The sequence below is a fragment of the Buteo buteo genome, chromosome 7, assembly GCF_964188355.1.
Source record: "Buteo buteo chromosome 7, bButBut1.hap1.1, whole genome shotgun sequence".
Taxonomy (NCBI): domain Eukaryota; kingdom Metazoa; phylum Chordata; class Aves; order Accipitriformes; family Accipitridae; genus Buteo; species Buteo buteo.
Window position 1 is genome coordinate 44,035,705 of NC_134177.1, and position 18,518 is coordinate 44,054,222.

Sequence of the window (18,518 nt, forward strand, 5' to 3'; positions counted from 1 at the left end):
CCGCAGTCGGGGCGGGGGGGCGCAGGCGCGCTGAGGTCGGGCGGCCGGTGATGGCGTCCGTGGCGGAGTTGGGGGGTGCGGGCCCATGAGGCGGGCCCAGGCCCCGCGCACCCAGCACAGCCAGGAAGGGGCGGCGGCGCCGCGGCGGCTCACACCCGCGCCATGGCGGGCGTGTTCGACATCGACTTGGACCAGCCCGAGGACGCGGGTTCGGACGAGGAGCTGGAGGAGGGGGTGAGAGGGGGGGGGAGAGCCCGAGCCGGCGAGGCGAGGCGCGGCGCGGGGAGGGAGCGAGCGGGAGGCCGCCGCGGGGAGCGGCGCCAGGGGCAGGCCTGAGGGGAGGGAGCGGGAGGCGGCTCCGCGGGTCCGCGCCGTGAGGGGACGGGGGACGGGACGACATCCCGCCGGCGGCCGGCCCGGCCGGGGAGGCGGCGGAGGCGGCCGGGGACCGCGGGGAGGCGGGAGCCGGGCGAGGCGGGAGCGAGGCGCCGGCCGCCGCCCCGGCCCGCTCAGGTGAGAGGCGGCCGCGACCGCGCCCTGCCCGGTCAGAGCCCGCCGCGCTGCCCCGATGGTTGCGGCAGGGGGAAAAGGGGCTTCTCGTAACGCCCGGGGAGTTCCCGTCCGCGCCAAGGAAGCGGCGTGGAGCCCTTAGCGAGGAGCGGGTTTGAGGCGGCTGAGCTAGCAGGGCTTCCCCGCCGGGGGGGGGCGGGGGGGGGCGGGGGGGGGCAGAGGTTGCGCTCCGGCTGGCTGGGCGGTGGGGGCTGCGCCGAACTCGCGGGAGCTTTTTGCCTTGGAAGTTTTGCGTTGGATTTCCTAGCACAAGTACCGCAGCGGAGTGGGGGGTTTTGGGGGGTGTTTTTATCCACCCCCCCCCATCACGTTTTCTTCCCTCGTCACATGTTTTAACGTCAGTGCAGAAATGCTAATCTTTCTGAGGCTGTATACAGTCGTTGCTCTAGCGCCAAAATTGAAAGGAAAGCTTTAAAATGCAGCGTTAGACGTCTGTGTGGATCGGCGTGCATCTCCATCTCATGCTTTCGTAAACGGTTCACCTTGTAATCTGTAGTTTGTCGCTTTGTAACGTTCACATAGATTCTGTTAAGGCCTTGGGGGAATTTTATTACAAGATCTCTGTTTATATTTTCCTAGTGCTACTGTTGCTTTTTTTATATTGTTTGGTGTATTAAACATTTGCTATTGCTTAAACTGCTACCGCATTTATTTTTTGCTATTTAAATACTAATGACATTCTTGGAGTCTTTGAGATACTCTTGATATCACAGTTGGAATACCCACACTGCACATAAACTTGTAGAGATGTCTGACAGCTGAAGGCTTGAACGCTTCTCAACCTGCAGGAAGAAGCAGTGTCTGTCACCTCAATAATCAATAAAGTACTCAGCTTAAAAAAACGTCGCTTACATCACACTGTTATTGTTGCCAAGAACAGGTTCTAAGAGGGGTGGCAAGAAAGTTGAATTTGTTCTCTCTCATGTCCCAGTAATTCAGTCTCAGGGAACAATTAAAAAATTCATTTTACTGTGGATTTAAAAAAATTGCTATGACTGAAGTTTTACTGGCGCAACTGTGGACATGAATGCACGCATGTTGGCAACCTGATTTGGTTCTCAGGTGCCTTTTGGCAAACAGCTAAAGGAGAGTAAGAACGGACTTGAAATTAGAACTGAAGAGCAGGGAACGTAAGAGCAGGAAAGAAGGGGAAGCATCAGAAACGTGTAAGGGGAAAAAATGTTTCACTGAAAGTAATCTCTGTAAGTGTTGTGCATGTCTTACAAGGATCAGAAAGACATTGCAGCCAGTGCAGTTGAGATCATTAAACTGGAAGTGAGCAAGGTGTAAAGTCTGGACTATGTTGTCTAATCTCTGTGGTGCTGGTCCCTGGTACCTCCTGAAAGCTGTAAGCCTAGTAGCAGCAAGAACAGATCAGTTGTAGTTTTGAATAGGTGCAGCCTTTCTAGAAAATCTGAGGAATTGTTTAAATGGAGAGTTTACTCATAAGCCATATGGTTGTTTGCACTAGTTGTTATGGTGAAAAAAACAGCCTTAGTTTTTGTGTTTGTAATTAATGAAACAATATGTACAGACTGAAGGACTGCTAGCCTTCCAGCCAGCACACTATTGCATTTCTTGGTTTTTGAAATGAGAAGAAATCCTGAAAATAGTGGAGTGGTATCTAAAGTGAATTTTGTTCAAGTTAATACTGAGAATGAAAACCATAGTTCAAAGGGGCAAGAAAAGCATGTGTAAACTTTGCCAGAACCATTGGCTAACTTGAGAAGTTGTTCTAGGAACATGATGGGTGTTTATTCTCCGTATTTGTTGAAATTTTTTTAAATTCGTTTGTTGGCATCTAATGGTAGGGTCAAGGGCAGCTTCAGTGGGTTTTATTGTGAAACAGATGTCAATAAGCTGGATTTCTCTAATAAATGTTATCAAGAGGACAGGAGCTAGCAACATTCTGACCTGGAAACAAACTTGAACTTTTGGACTCCATAACTGCTTGTGGTGCTAATAGGTGGAACCAGGAGTTAAATTCCCCTCTAGATCACCCACCAAAATAAACCAGCCTCTGTAAACTTTAATGTTTAAATGGTTTGGAAGCTATTGGAAGTTTCTAATTTTTGTTGGTTAGTGTTTTCATTGGGTGGTGTTTTCACTTACATAATATCTTACAATGCCCTCCTTGCTTTGGTCTGCGTTTTGCAGATCTCAATGGCTTTTTTCCTCCTGGTTCTCTGAATTTCACACGTCGTTCAATATATTGGTATTCAGCGTGTAGATTCCAGGCTGTTTCTCACTAACTTGCAGTTGTTATTTTATGTACGTATTTTTAAAAATAAAAATGTTAAGGTATAGTCTAAAGCTCATTAGAAGCTTGCCCATTAAATTCTATTCATTCCAGCTGTCTGCTTGGTTTGCACTTCTTTTGCCATGTAGAGCCACAATTGCAGGGATGTATTATCTTGCATAAGTGATCAAGTTGAAAATTCTTTGAAGAAAATATCTCTTAAAAATTGAACTACATTCTTTAATGGTGACTAGTTCTGATGTTGAAATCCTTGAACCTTCTTTAGTAATATTTGCGTGCATTAGTCTGAATGATTATTGGTCCGATAAGGTATTTAACATCAGACTAAAGCTTAATTCTTTCATTACTATTGGGATTTGACTGTTACCAATACAGAATAATAAAACCTTCTCGGTAGATTATTTGTCTCTGGTGCGTATGAATCCCAGTTCCAACTATTCACATAGTCTTTACTATTGTTCTGATTTGTATAGTACTGTAATAGGATTTTAAAATTTGTATGCAAGAGCAACTGCAAAGAAAAATGCAGTACCTTAACATTTTTCAAATTCACCTGGGGGTGTGCAAAATTGTTACCTCTAATATTTAAGCGATTGAGTAACAAGGCAGTCAGGTAATACAGTGGTTCCCCGTGTCACTGTGTGAGATATGTGCAATTAGTGCGAATCTTTTACAGAATTTTGTACATGTCTTATCTTCTGATAACTTATTACTCCTGACCTTTAGACTTGTTTAATTATATAATATAAATTATAATTATTATATAATTAATTTATATATATATATAAAATTTAAGAAGTTGTAAAACACATCAGTGCATTTATTTTTAATGGTGCTTTTTTTTTTGTTATAATTAATCTTCCTTCTACCCCTCCCATCCCTAGGGTCAATTAAGTGAGAGCATGGACCATGGAGGAGTTGGCCAATATGACCTGTAAGTTGCTGCTAGAAAATGTTCTGTATCATTCATGACAACTACATATAACTTCTGATTTTGTTACATTGTTAAGTTAAATAGAAAATTTTGTCATTCTTGTTCAGTTTTGAGTTGTTTCTAGTAATTTCACTATTTCTTCACATTAAAATTTGTGAATTGTACCTCGAAATAAAATAATAATAATAAAAAAATATTCTGGCAAAACTTGCTGTTTGTCTTTTAATCCTTGTTTCTCCTAAGATATCTCTTGTACTTGAATAATATTTGTAATATGAATATAATGCACTGTCCGCAGAACATTGTATGTCCTGTTCATTTTATAAAGGCTCCAGCTGCAGATTTGCATAGCAGTCTGAATCATGAGAATTCAGAAGTTCTGATTTGACATTCAGGAGACAGCTACCTTTAGCATTACTTCATTTATAGATTTCCAGATTGTTTCAGCATACCGTGTTGTCAGAAGAAAGCAGTGATAGTTAAAACAGTTCAGTTACATTTACTTTAGCAGGATCCATCTGTTAGTCTTTTGCAGAACTGTAGCATAATTTAGAAGCATCATTAAGTTATGGTTCAGTCTTCTGTGGCATGGTCAGAGTTGTGAGACTTTTTTTTGTTACAGCTTTTTCTGCAAGGTATTTGTGTTACAGAAGTCTTACCGTTACTGTTGGGGCTGCTGAATGCGATCTGAAACTTAAACACACCTTGTAGCCTTGCCTTTACTTGAGGTCCTGTAGGAATATCTAAGTCAGTTTGAGGCTTTGGTCTTTTAAAATTAATTCTGGTGTAATACAGAGATTTATTATGCATTAAAATGAAGGAATCTGAAGGCAATCTTGATACTAAAATCCCAAAAATTTGCAGGTAATCTTTTCTGTGCAAGGTGCAACTTAATGCTTTGCAGACACCTAAATAAAATTTCTGATGCTGAGAATTCTCCCCATCTCCAAAGCAGTCATTCGGTTCTGTCAGATATACTGTATGCTTTTCAGAAAGTAATTTGCTTGCTTACTTTAATTTGACCACTTTTGAGTATCAGGTAGTCTTATATTCTTGTTTCGGTTTTATCCAGTGGCATGGAACATTGTGAAAAATTTGAGATTTCAGAGACTAGTGTAAACAGAGGTCCAGAAAAGATCCGACCAGAGTGCTTTGAGTTACTACGCGTACTTGGCAAAGGTGGCTATGGAAAGGTAAGGAACTCTTTTCTACAGAAGTAAATCCATTACACTGAAGGCGCTTAAAGTGCTTGCTTGCTGCCTTTGGCCAGGTCTAATCTTCCCATCCTAGTTTTCTGAAAAGTTCATTCTACCAGAAGGTAACCTCTGGGCTGCCAAGGTTGGTGTCATGGGACCAAAGTCACTGGCAGAGTCTCACCAGCTGGTGGCAGTAGAAAATGTCCCAAACTGGTTCTGGTTCAAATCGCTAGCTCTTCTGCTTCAGGCAGCATTGCAGTTTGTAGGTGATCTCATCTCTCTTTCACAGAACTTTGTTTTTTAATTTGTGACGGCTAACGCGGTCATAATATGTGATTGCTTTTGTATTGGTGTTGTATAGGTATTTCAAGTACGAAAAGTAACTGGAGCAAACACTGGGAAAATATTTGCCATGAAAGTTCTTAAAAAGGTAACCTGAATGTTCATGTTTCACTACTGTCTGAATCTAAAAAAACACTCTCTCTCCCTTTAGCTGTTAAAAATTATCTAATTACATAATATACATAAAATTAAACTTTTATCTGTGATATACACAGTTGTTATCCAGGTACAGTTGGAATTATAATTAGTCTTTAACTAAATTATTCTGTCTGTGTAGTTCTTGGCAACTAATTTAAATAGCTCAGGAGGTTCCTTCCAACCCAAATTATTGTATGATTCTATGAAATAAATTAAGAATTAAATTTCCAGAAGAAACCTGTGATGTTACATACATATTGTGGTTAAATTTTCTTCTTTTTTTTTTTTTTATTATGTTGCCGAGTCATATGTAGTGTTGTGATTTAGTAAACTCAGAACGGAACTAAATATAAAAGTCTGCCTTGTTTAGCGTGTTCTTGTGCTCAGATATCTCTGCTTTCTGTAGGCAATGATTGTAAGGAATGCAAAGGATACAGCCCATACAAAAGCAGAGCGGAATATACTGGAGGAAGTGAAACATCCCTTCATCGTAGACTTAATTTATGCCTTTCAGACTGGTGGAAAACTCTACCTCATCCTTGAGTATCTCAGTGGTCAGTATATAAAATTCTGTTACCCGGTATCTTGCGTTAATTGACAATTTGGATTTCTTATTCTGATTATAAAAAGCCAGCTAACTATTGACACAGTGTCTTAAAAATGTAAAATAGGTTAGCATTAAGAATACATAGAATAGCATAAATAAACCTTCCAATTCAATACAAGAAAGATGAATGAAACATAAAATAGTTATTTTTCATGACAGTACAGGAGAGGAAGATTTTTAATACCTTTTCTTCCATCAGGTTTGTAATTCTTGTATGTTACACTTAGATCCTATGCAGTCATGCAGAGTACCTGAGGTTTTAGTCCTTGCAGGTTCTTTGTGAAACAAGAAAGTGTTATCTTTATTTCACAGATAGGGAAACAGACACAGATTAGAAGCAATTTGCTCAAGTTGTAGCAATAGGAAAAAACAGGGACAGAAACGCTGTTATTTTTTTCAGCATGCTGTTTTGATTTCTTTTGGCATCTCTTTAGTTGATAGAATTCCAAGAATAACAGAATAGTAAATTCTCAGTTGTTTTTTGTGAAACAGCTTTCCGTGGAGCAGAACAGAATACCTGTTGCTTATAGTTTTTCTAGAAAATAGACTTTTGACTGACTAAAAATGATAGAATGCACTTCAACAGAGTATAATCTCATTTTTCTCATGACAGGAGGAGAACTATTTATGCAGTTAGAGAGAGAAGGGATATTTATGGAAGACACAGCTTGGTAAGTGAAACTATTGTAGTAAATTAATAGGTTTGGGTTTGGTTTTTTTTTCTGAGCGCTTAAGTGGTACTTTATGACTTGAAAAACTATAACTACTCATTAATTTCGTAGTCTAGTGAAAAGAGCCTTTAACTGGGTTTTGGGAAGACATATGTGTTCTGTACTTACCAGTTTGTGCCAGTCTTACTACAGAAGAAGGTCCATTGCTGGTTGCTGAGTGAGGCCAACTTCCGTAGGGTTGTGGTAAAGGACATGTTTTTGGAGAAGAGACTGTGAAAGTGTTTGGACTTTGGTGTTTGGAGAAAAGACTGTGAAAGAATTGCTGTAGATGCAATTTTTTTTTTGTTGTTCTTGACCCACACAATTTTACCAGCCAGTTACAGAATTTCCAAGTCACTGTATTGGCTGTATTCTAACAATCAGATGTGTAAAGTGCTAAAGGTAATTATTCTAATGAAGGAGAAAAAGCCTTTTGAATAGTGATATTTTACTTATAAACAAGTTGAAATTTATCCTGTATTGATTAGGCTTCACACAACTGAATACAGTTGTATCTTTCCACAGTGCATGCTGATAAATGCCTCAGAAAAGCTTTGATGTACCTATGGGGCTGTAATACTGCCCCACAGATGGCACTCTGGGTGCTGCCAGTTACCTCCTTAGCTTCATTTATTTTTATTTTTCTTCAACTTTGCCATCTAGATGTGGTTATACAGATTGAAGCGTATTTTAACCACTAACTGGTAAATTAAGATCCCTCCAAATACATTCATGATAAGAGAGCTACTGAACAGGTACACCTAATGCTAATGGCGTAATTTTGTAGCTCATCTTGGAGTCTGTATGCCTTTTGGCAAACCATCCTCAAAGGCATCATTGTTTCTCTCATTTATTCTCTCATACACTTTTAATGATACTTTCAAGGAACCATTGGTATGTACATAATAGTCTTAGTGCTTAAGATGCTTGATTGAATATGTCTAATCTTGTGGCATATGTTTCCTTTCAGCTTTTACCTGGCAGAAATCTCAATGGCACTGGGGCACTTGCATCAAAAAGGAATCATCTACCGTGATCTGAAGCCAGAAAATATCATGCTTAATCATCAAGGTAGAACTATAGTAACAGTTATATTGCCAATCATTTGAAAACAATTCTTCAAAGGTCACAATGCTTCACTCTTATGTCAATTTCCTTAGAACAATGGCATGTTCATTATCCCTCTTGGTATAACTGAAGAATTGCCAAAGCTAATTGCTTACCCTTAAACACAGCTTCAAATGTAATAGGCCACATCAAGCTCCCAAGTTCCATGTGTATAGACACAGGCATTTTTTGAATGGTTGACTTGCTATTTCTGCAGCTCATGGAATTTTTCTTCTACTGGGTCATTGTAAAGTACATACAGATCTGTGTCTTCAGTGTAGCATCAGTGACGTTTTAGTAATGGGAATGACTGAAGATGTTAGGAAAGGCAATTTAGGTAGGATGCCAAATCATCTGTAGCTGAAATGATTGATCTAGCTATTGACACTTTACGGGACAGTAGTAGCAATTCCTGAATGCACTGTTACATTGGCTGTATGACACTGATCAGTCTGACAATCTGTGCCATCCAGTATTTTCAGTTATCTTAAACAACTTATTTACTTAGTCTAAGTCTTTGTACTGAATTATTCAGGGCACTTTACAATCTGTTGGAGGTTGTTCTCTGAACTTTTTGAAGCAAGCAGTAAAAATCGATAGCCTACGCTCTTATCTGAATGATGCTCTACAGTCTTTATGTATAAATACATTTGTCTATATGTGAATAAGTTTTGGTAGTTTTGTTTCTCTTCAAATGGCAACGCTTTCTTATGCAGGTATAATGCAGAGGCTTTATTTCTAAGTGTGATTACCTCATTCTGTATTGCTTTGTCAGACCTTTGAAGATACCAGGAAGTAGTTCAAAGTTATTACATATCCATGTTAAAAATTTCTGTTTTTCTTAATGTTACTTGTACAAATATCAGAATTCTGTTAAGTCTTAAATTTTATGTATTTAATTTCAGGTCACGTAAAATTGACTGACTTCGGATTATGTAAAGAATCTATTCATGATGGAACAGTCACACACACATTTTGTGGAACAATTGAATACATGTGAGCTGCATGATGAAATAGAAAAGTATTGCTTTGGTCTGGGGGTAATGGCTAAATGTTGCCTTTTTTAACTCATGGTTCATATGTTCAGTCACTTGCGGAAATTTTACTTGATAAATGTGGTTTTGCTTGAAAACTACTAGTCAGAATTAGTATTAAGCTTGTTAAAATATGTTCATATTTTCAATTTTTCTGATTATAGGGCCCCTGAAATCTTGATGAGGAGTGGGCATAATCGTGCTGTGGACTGGTGGAGTTTGGGGGCATTAATGTATGACATGCTGACTGGAGCAGTAGGTGCACAGTTACAATTGCATGTATTTCTCTTTGTAGCTTTTGTAGTTACATGTATTCTAATTCAGATGATGTATAATATTTGTAGATATACAAACTGCAAGTAAGAAATATGACTAAAATACGGCTACGCTTATGCTGGCTACAGTCATGAGCTGCTCTGATCCAAACAGTTACTTGGAACTCCCATTTGCAGTAATTTTGTCTGCTTTATAAACTACTGAAGTGAGTTCTGTGTACACAAATAAGAGACCTGAACAAGTCCTATTTTTCCTCCCATTACAATGGTGCTTTCTAGCCTCCTTTCACTGGGGAGAACAGAAAGAAAACAATTGACAAGATTCTCAAGTGTAAACTCAACTTGCCTCCCTACCTCACACAAGAAGCCAGAGATCTGCTTAAAAAGGTAGAATTTCATTGAATGTCAGTACTACACGTGTATGTAGAAAATAGAAGTAAAATGATATGAGTATGGCTATTCAGTCCATGCTTGGTTTTACTCATTATAAGTCAGTATTGTTTTTGCATGGTACAGAAAGTGATTTTCCTTGAAAATACAATTGTTTTCTAACGAATGCAGATTTTCTCATTGTTCTGTGTTCATTCTGCATGGTATTCATTCGAATGATGATTCATGTCAGAACTAGTCTAGTCATAACGACATAACTGATTTTTCTTTTTTGGATTTTATTTCTCCTTAAGCTGCTAAAAAGAAATGCTGCCTCACGTCTAGGAGCTGGTCCTGGAGATGCTGGAGAAGTTCAGGTAACTTTTGCTTAACTCAAGAATTCTTAAATTACCTCACTAAAAATAAAACAGCTTTGAGGGTACATCAGGGAAGGAGAGTATGTCTGTCTTGAAGTGTAATGAGCAAAAAGGCAGTCACACATGACAGCTGATCAAAATGTGAATGGTTTAAAGCTTAACGAAAGCAGCTGTCTACCTGTTTGATAATTCTGAGATTTGGAAAATAACTTTTATTCTTTAGCTCTGTCTTCCAGTAGATCTTTTCTACTAGTTGCTCAATGCTAATTGTACAGTCAACCATATAAGAGCGATGATACTCTAGCAGTCTGACGAAAACCTGCCAGTCTTTGCATTTAGTGCAGCTTTTCCAAAGGAAAAGGGTTGTTAGTTTGCATTCAGTGTTGCATAGTTAAAAGTTAAGGCAGAGGCCTAGTTCCTTTTGCTTCCAGCTTGACTTTTTTTATGGTGAGATTAACAATGTACTAGAGAGTCCTCCTTATTTCACAGTTCTGACAATTTGTCATTAATACAGTGTTTTGTCATTATTTTTAGATACCTAACTTTTAAAGTTGAAAAATGTAGAGGTATTTTGCATGTAAACCGGCTTTTTCTAATCTTTCAAGGAAAACATGATAGGGACCTATGTTGTCTGACTTGGAGGTATGGTATCATTTTTCAGCAATTCCAGCTACTCTGATGTAGTGCTGCAGGATATATTACAGTAGACCCATATGTGATTTTGAAAAGAAAGACACCACAGAGGGGGTCTGAAAAGAACAAGCTTAATTCTTAAATTTCTGTGATTTATACCCAGGAGGCAGATTATGACTGTGCTATTGCTAACTCTTGTAGGCTCACCCGTTCTTCAGACACATTAACTGGGATGAGCTGTTGGCACGAAAGGTGGAACCTCCTTTTAAACCCTTATTGGTATGTACTCAGAATGCTGTGAGATATTCCTTGTATGCCTTTAGGAAAGGGCTTAGACAATGCGGAACCTAAAACTTAGAAACGCCCACTCTTACAAACTGGAGTGCTGTTGATTTCTGCTACTTTATATAGTTAAATGCATCAATTTAGGTTACTGGTTCTCAGATTTCACTCTTGTCAAATTAAAGATGGGAGATCTACCACCTGATCTACCAGATCTACTACCTGATGAAGTTGGGAGGTTTTTTTCCTGAGAACTGGTGCTGAATCAACAATTCAAAAAAACCTCTTTAATTCTCCACACAGTATGAAATACTGGCTGTCATGAGCATGCTGTTCTGTCTGACTCTGTGGTCATGGTACTCATACGTCACTGGAATAGGATCTTGCTTTTTTATGTGAGAAGGTGGCAGAAACCAGCCATGAGCTAATTTATCCTTCTGTTTACTTTTCTGGAGGAAGAAGGTTCTGCTTCAGTTTTAATTCCTCCTGCTTCTAATCTGTAGGTTAAACAGACTTGCAAGTGCACTTACCTCTGAATTTCTGCTTCTAAACATTATACAGTAAGTCAGTATTTAGCTGAAACTAAGATAAGTAGTTGCTAAGCAAAAGTAAATGAAGTCACCTAATTAAGCATTTTGTATGTTTGCTCATTAATATTTACAATGCATTTTGTGCATTCTAGGCAGTAATTAAAGTTCACCTCAAACCAGTGATGTGATGAATAAGGCTCTATTATCTTATCTCAGATTCTGATGGTGTGGGGTGTCTTGTCTTTTTTCCCTCTGGGTACAATTAGCTACAGCAGCAATGGTATTGCCACCCCAGTAGTTCCCAACTACTAAAAATCTCACTTTAAACTGACTTAGCCATCACTAATGTTGAAAATACTACAGCATGGGGATTCCAGACCTTTTTTCCTCACCGTTTTGAAGGAAATTCAAAATGACACAAGACTGATATTTCCAAATGAATTATCGGAAGGTAGTTTAGCATTTTTCTGTTATTAGCAAATTTTATGGAAGTTACTTCTACAAACTAGATGGTTTTTGAAAATGTGCTTTCATGGTTGCATGAAGGCCTGCACAAATGAATATATACTGCCTTTTCAGTTACACTTACGAATGAGAGAAGGGATCTTGGAATTGTATCTGTTGTTCTTTGACTGAATTTAACAATGTTCTTCATAGTCACTTATTCCAGAGTTGTCATCTATCCCTCACAATATAAACACTTCTGTATCTGCAAAAACAGGATGAAATTATCAGGAGAGGCTTCCAAACACTAATAGTTGCAACTGTTCTATACTGGTTGTGACAAGGGCTAAACTTGCAAGAAACTGGCATTGTATTTCTAGAAGTTTTTGTTTGTAATTTGAGATATTTTTTTTAAGGCATCTTTTTAATTTGTGTTCCTTTTTGATCCATAATTTTTGCCCCTCCCCCTTGCCTTTATTTCTCAGTGTCAGTGCCCATAGTGACCTCCCACTGGCAGCGACAGGATTCCGACACCACTCCAGGGTTTTACTACAGCAAAGCTCTGCCAAAAACCTATGGAATGAACTCCATCCAGAGGCTACACTGATCACCGCTAAGCCATTTGGTTGATATCTGTAATATAAACCCTTAATCATTTTGTTTTTGCAAAGCAATCTGAAGAGGATGTGAGCCAGTTTGATTCAAAGTTTACACGTCAGACACCTGTTGATAGCCCAGATGACTCTACTCTCAGTGAAAGTGCCAACCAGGTCTTTCTGGTAAGTGAGCCAGGGACAAGTATGTAATGACTGTGGAGACGTATGTTGTGTTACTTGGAAACAGTAGGGTATTTCAGGTAAATTAATTCTATTGAATTTAACACCTGATACTTGAAGCAAGCTGTCATCATTTTAAACACACGTCGTGCAACAGGTTTGATATGTTTAAGGGCTTTGAAAATACTTAGTTTGATTACTGCTGACATTTTCTTTATATAGATAAAACAGCCAACAAGCGTTGCTTACTTTCTGGAATGTCAGCATTCTAATTTGTAGTTGCATTATGAACCCTGGACATGTGATTACTTTCATAGTCATGCAGGAAGAACAATGTCTGTTCTATCGATCAAAATTAATTAAATTGAGCATGCCTGTGGGAATCTGTGATCTGAGTAGAAATATCTGGGGTGTGCAGGCACCTGGGTGAGGAACTCCCTAAAGTCCTGCTGTTTGCTTCAGGAAGTGAGTAGAAGTTCATATGTCTACGTTTACTCTCCTTTTTATAATTTTCATTTACTATTTCATGCCAATCATAACTGCAGAAGTGATCATAAATGTACATCTTGCCTGTAAGTTATAGTGCGTTCATTCCTGTTTTGCAGGGTTTTACGTATGTGGCTCCATCTGTACTTGAAAGCGTAAAAGAGAAATTTTCTTTTGAACCAAAAATTCGATCACCTCGCAGATTCATAGGTAGCCCTAGGACACCAGTCAGGTATCTTTTTTTTTTTTTTCTTTTTTTCTTTTTTTTTTGTAATACACTTTTTGGCAAGTAGTTGAAATAGATCTGTACTAGGAATAAAAAATGCAGCCTTTCTTCTCGGTAAGCCCATCACTTCCATTAGAAGTGCAGCATCGATCCTATTTTACAAACCACATTTTTAGAGACAAATCTGTGGTGTTTGGCAGCACAAGAAGTACTAATTTGCTTGCTATTCAACGCTGGTACAGCCTCACAGTCTGGTGACTTTGGTACACCATTCCTCTAGAACTGTTTCAGAACATCCTAAGTACTTATGTGCCGCTAAAGAATTATGTTAGTACAGAAAATTCCTTCTGCAATCATCTAAAAATATATCCTCACTACTCAAATGAGAGAATTTTACTTTACAAGAGACCGTGGTAGAAGCTAGACATGGAAACTTTCTCAAACTTCTCCAAGTGGAAGGAAGGAATTATAAATGCTTCTCAATAGGCATTTGAGTTCAGCTTCCTGCAGAGTAAAGGACATACCTTGGTGCTGTGTATATCTTCATCTCTGATTTTTATATTTCTTGTTTTAAAGCCCTGTAAAGTTTTCCCCTGGGGAATTCTGGGGAAGAGGTGCTTCTGCCAGCGCATCAAATACTCAGACACCTGTGGAATATCCAATGGAGACAAGTGGAATAGAACAAATGGATGTGACAGTCTGTGGAGAGGCCTCAGCACCACTTCCAATCCGGCAACCAAACTCTGGGCCATATAAAAAACAAGCTTTTCCCATGATTTCCAAACGACCAGAGCACTTGCGCATGAATCTATGACAACACAATTTTTTTAAGCCTTCGAAGGTGGAAAACAAAGAACGGACATAAGCCCCCTTGAAGTTGAAATATGAGGGCTTGTATGGTTTACTTTTAAAAAGTGACAGTATCAAAGAGTCAGTCATTGCACAGAGCGACTTGGAAAGCAAAGAAATATGGATTTTTTTCTGTCAATCAATGGTGCATAAAAAAACTTTAGAAAATGGTATTGCAGAACTCTAGGCACATCATCTAACTGATTCGCAGTGACATCTTCTCACCTTATCAAGGATTTTTCAGCTTGATAGCTTGAAACTGACAGTATTAAGGGTCAGGATGTTGCTTCAGAATCACTGGTCTAGTCGTGAATGTGTCAAGGAGGGTTAGCCCTTTCACTAGGCAAAGTATGAAATGCCTCTATGCTTGCGTCTGAGGAATAATTAGCATGCAAGCTTGATTAAGCTGTTTCCTACAATGGGGTGGAATCAAAGATAAAATTAATTGGTATTTCACATTCAAAACATAATGAGTTTTTTATATATATAAAAATATATATTTTTCAAATAGATTTTTTGATTCAGCTCATTATGGAAAGTATCCCAAAATTAAAAATGCAAAATAATTGGTTGCTGTGAAGAAAGTAAAGGCTCTAGTTCTGATTCTTCTCCTCATGAACAACAAATCAATAAGCAAATCACTCAATTACCAGCTTGGCAATGTGGGGTGGGAGAGAACTGTTTCACTTGCTTACCCAGCTGAAATACCTGTTCCTGCAAAGACAAATGGATCTAATCAAACAGCAATGCTGCTATGTTCTAGGCTTAACTGGAAGCCATGGGCTCACATACATGTCCTGCTTATTTCATCCTTGTCCTCAGCAGACATTTCACTGGGAAACATCACTTTTGTATATGCTAGTCCTTAGATGGAGACAGCTGAATACGTTCAGATTCTTACCCATACAAAAGATCAGGAAAAAGTGCATTGGAATACAAGGTCAGTAAAAACATATAGGAAGTACCACAGGAAATATATACAAGTTCTACATAGTATAAGGAAATAAACCTTTTTGTAACCAGTGGGTAAGAATTTGAGGACTTTTTTTTTTTAATAAAATTTTGCTTATGGGAGTTCCCTGCCATTATACATTTCTAAATTTATCAACATTTTTTTTCTATGCTGGGGCAATAAATTTGCTGATTGTATGAGAAAAGTGTTAAATGGCCTTTCAGTGAATGTCTTCCACAGTGGGTCAGAACTTTAGCAACTTAATTTAGGAAACATGTTCTAAGGACACTATTTATGTTTTTGAAATTGTCACAATCTGTACAAATGACCTACAGGTACAAAGAATAAAATAAAGGTAACTTTACCTTACTTAAATACTTCCTGCCTTAAAGAAAGCATTTCCATGAACATAGCTGGTGAAAGGGTTAATATCTGCAGAGCTTTACACTAGTTAGAGTGTGTATGGTGTGTGCGTGTGTGTGTATATGATCATGCAACTGCATACAAGTCCTGTCACTTTTTGCCTGCCACACGTTGCATTATCTTTAGTCAAACTGTGCAAAGTCTACTTCTAGTGTTTCACAACAGTAGGGATTTTTTTATAGATTCTGCTTACTCTGTGTATACTGAATCTTTTTGAGCCATAGGATCCAAGCCATAAACTCTCTAAGCATGTTGAATTCAATCAGAGTGCCGTTTTCTAAAATTTGCAAGTCAGGAGGATTCATCAGTATCTTGTTGATATTAACAAAGAACCAACAAAAAAGATGGTTATGATTGAGCAAAAATTAGTATTTTTTTTCCTTCCTGATAAGCCTTTTGTTGGAAAATTTCTTTTTTTTTAGTTATAAGGAAAATCAAGTTACCTTACAGTGACATACATCATACTGGAAGATTGCCATTTTTCATTTGGCCACTGGTGACATGTTGTGAAACTGAAATCAAAGTGCTCGTGTGTTTGTATTATGCATATTTGCAAATACGCAACACTTGAAGCAGTGCCTCTCTGTGCCACTTGTTAACATAAGTTTCCTAACATGTTTACTGAGTATAAAGTAAATTAGTTTAAAAAAAAATTTTTTTTTGAGGCAGATCTCTCTTGGTCCTAGTTACAGCTAACAGTTGCTTTTTGGTTGGCTGGATATAATTGTCCAGTAGAATTGGTTTAATATGGCTGGCAAGAATGGCAAGAGTTGTTTGTCTGAGTTCACTGATTAATTACAGATACAATTCATCGGTTTTAAAAGTAAATTTCATGTACTGTCAATGTTTCATCCCATAGATTATAAGTTTAATTCCCTACCATAACTGTGAAACTTTTGGAGTGTGACTCAGACAGCAAGCACACACTATGCAATATGGTTTATCCTGTATTTATTTGTAAAAATATCAGACATAGATCCTCTATATATATATAATAGTGTCAAAATTACTAGTTGTGAACTAAGGGGAGTGGAGTTCTAGCTCCTGTCTGGCTATTTCAGATAAGTGCAGAATGCATTGAATATTGGAGAGCTTAACAAGTGCTTTCTTTTGTTCATTTAAAAATGTCTTAAATTTTTCATTAGAGTATAGAATCTTATTTTTTTTATTTTGTACAAGCTGCGCTTTTTTAATTATAATCACTGAAAAATTCACTATAATTTGATTTTATAGGATTTTTGTAGCATTACAAAAATATAGTAAAACTGAGGTTAATACCTGTTGTGGCTAACCATATAAAAGTATTAAATCTTAAACTTGAACAGAAGTCTTTTTTTTTTTTACCAGATGTTAAATAGGGAAATATTTTGTTCTGCAGGTCATTATCACAAAAGGTTTATAGGTCAGCTGTGTTACCAGCAGTTTTTCTTTTCCCATTTGATGCAGAAACTATTCTGGTATAAAATATTCAGAATTTCATAATTTTTCTCTGTGGGAGTGATGCATACATTTGATGCCATTCGTGTACTAAATTGTAATTTTGGGAATGCTGGAATAATTCCTACCAAGACTGTCTTAATTGTGCCATCTGACATTTGAATGTCATCCTGGTATTAGCTCATAATAAAAGATAAAAATAAATGAGTCAATTGTTCTTTTGAATATCCCTTTTTTTTGTCTTGCTATCTAAAAGCTGAACTGCTGGAGAACATTTAATATTTAAGTCCACTCTAGTCACAGAGTGGATGTTTACTTCGGGTCTATTCTCTTTTTAATATTAACTCCCAACCTGCTCTCATTGTTAATCAGAAAGTGCATCAAACATTGAGAAAGACTACTATTGTTAGGAGAGGTGCTTGAGTTTTGGTTGTTTTTTTTAAAAATTCTGTCTCTACAGCAGGATAGTTGCTGTTTCATTTTCCCAGCTAGAGGGAAGTCCTTTACCCTCAGGGATAAAGAAGGAGAAGTTATTAAGAACAAGGGAAATTACTTAAATATTCTTCCTGCAGATCCTTGATGATATACTGTATGCAGTTCCTATCTATGAACTTCTACAGATTGTTCTCTTCTAGATTAACTTGGCTTTGCTGCTGTCTTCAAGAAACAAACTTGAGCTGCCTTAGTAGAAATAAAGGTAATCCCTATTCTGTTTTTCATCTTTCACAGTTTACTGGAACTAAATATACTCAACTGCTGAATCAGATGGATGTGAATACCAATTAAATGCAAATTTAGACATATGCTAATCCAAGTGACTTTTTTTTTTTTTTGGAAGTAGGTAGGCCCCAAGTATAACTGTGGATCTAAATCATCTTTCATGACAGCTTTGAAGGGAAAGGGAGGGAGGAGGAATTACGCTTAGAACTTAGAGGACCTGACAGATGCTAGTTCTGATCGGTTTGTCTTACCAAGGCTGGTACCTTCACCTAGGTTCTTGGGCTCTTAAAAAGTAGCTATTGATTGCCATTTGTCATCCTCTTCTCTGTTGTGTCTCCTGCAGAGTCAGACATGTGCTGGGTGTCTGTGTGTCTGTGTGTGTGGAAAGCAGGGCAGCTACCCTGGCCTGAGTGGGCTTGATAAGGAAGAGTTGCATCTTAATAGCATGATGCTGACAAGCGGATCAGAGAGGATGTCATTCATGGATGTAAGTTACTCACTTTTTTTCCTCTCTGTAACTAAGATGAGAATGACTTGTTTCATTTATGAAGTGTAAATCTAAACTGGTTGATCAAATCTCTTTTTAGTTCTTTGTTTTTTAATAAAATGTGTTTGATAATATTACTGGTTTTGGATAATTTTCACTGGATCTTAAAGGAAAAAAAAATCATCAACTGAGAGAGAGAATAAAAGACAAATTGTTCCCTGGTCCTATCTCTGACCAATATCCACTTTTATTATAGTAAGGCAGTGTTACTACTATGTGGTAGACAAAGACCAAAGGATCAGCAACAATCCAAGGTTGACTCAAAGCACTGACATCATGTTTTGTTGTGCTCCA

General features: G+C 38.1%; 1 protein-coding gene across 7 annotated transcripts; it reads left to right on the plus strand.

Moving 5' to 3' along the window:
* The first annotated feature begins 33 nt into the window (after nucleotides 1-33).
* Nucleotides 34-18,298, plus strand: RPS6KB1 (ribosomal protein S6 kinase B1). Of its 7 annotated transcripts, XR_012651104.1 has the most exons (16): nucleotides 34-234; nucleotides 3,715-3,764; nucleotides 4,837-4,957; nucleotides 5,322-5,390; nucleotides 5,847-5,994; nucleotides 6,661-6,718; nucleotides 7,728-7,828; nucleotides 8,770-8,860; nucleotides 9,063-9,153; nucleotides 9,453-9,560; nucleotides 9,857-9,919; nucleotides 10,754-10,831; nucleotides 12,480-12,587; nucleotides 13,190-13,302; nucleotides 13,873-17,654; nucleotides 18,021-18,298. XR_012651104.1 is itself a non-coding variant. In XM_075032937.1 (15 exons), exons 1-15 carry the CDS (start codon nucleotides 163-165, stop codon nucleotides 14,108-14,110), a joined length of 1,509 nt encoding a protein of 502 aa, XP_074889038.1. In that variant the 5' UTR covers nucleotides 34-162; the 3' UTR covers nucleotides 14,111-18,298. The 7 variants fall into 7 exon arrangements, 2 of the variants coding, with proteins under 2 accessions (XP_074889038.1, XP_074889039.1); XM_075032937.1 differs by having other exon boundaries at nucleotides 13,873-18,298; XR_012651107.1 differs by lacking the exons at nucleotides 13,190-13,302; nucleotides 13,873-17,654; nucleotides 18,021-18,298 and having other exon boundaries at nucleotides 9,063-9,157; nucleotides 12,480-12,570.
* Nucleotides 18,299-18,518: the final 220 nt, after the last annotated feature.

Coding starts and splice junctions, on each gene's coding strand:
- RPS6KB1 (XM_075032937.1), top strand. CDS start 163: ATGGCGGGCGTGTTCGACATCGACTTGGACCAGCCCGAGGACGCGGGT. Junction 6,719..7,727: donor TTTATGGAAGACACAGCTTG/GTAAGTGAAACT, acceptor GTTTCCTTTCAG/CTTTTACCTGGCAGAAATCT. Junction 8,861..9,062: donor TGTGGAACAATTGAATACAT/GTGAGCTGCATG, acceptor TTCTGATTATAG/GGCCCCTGAAATCTTGATGA.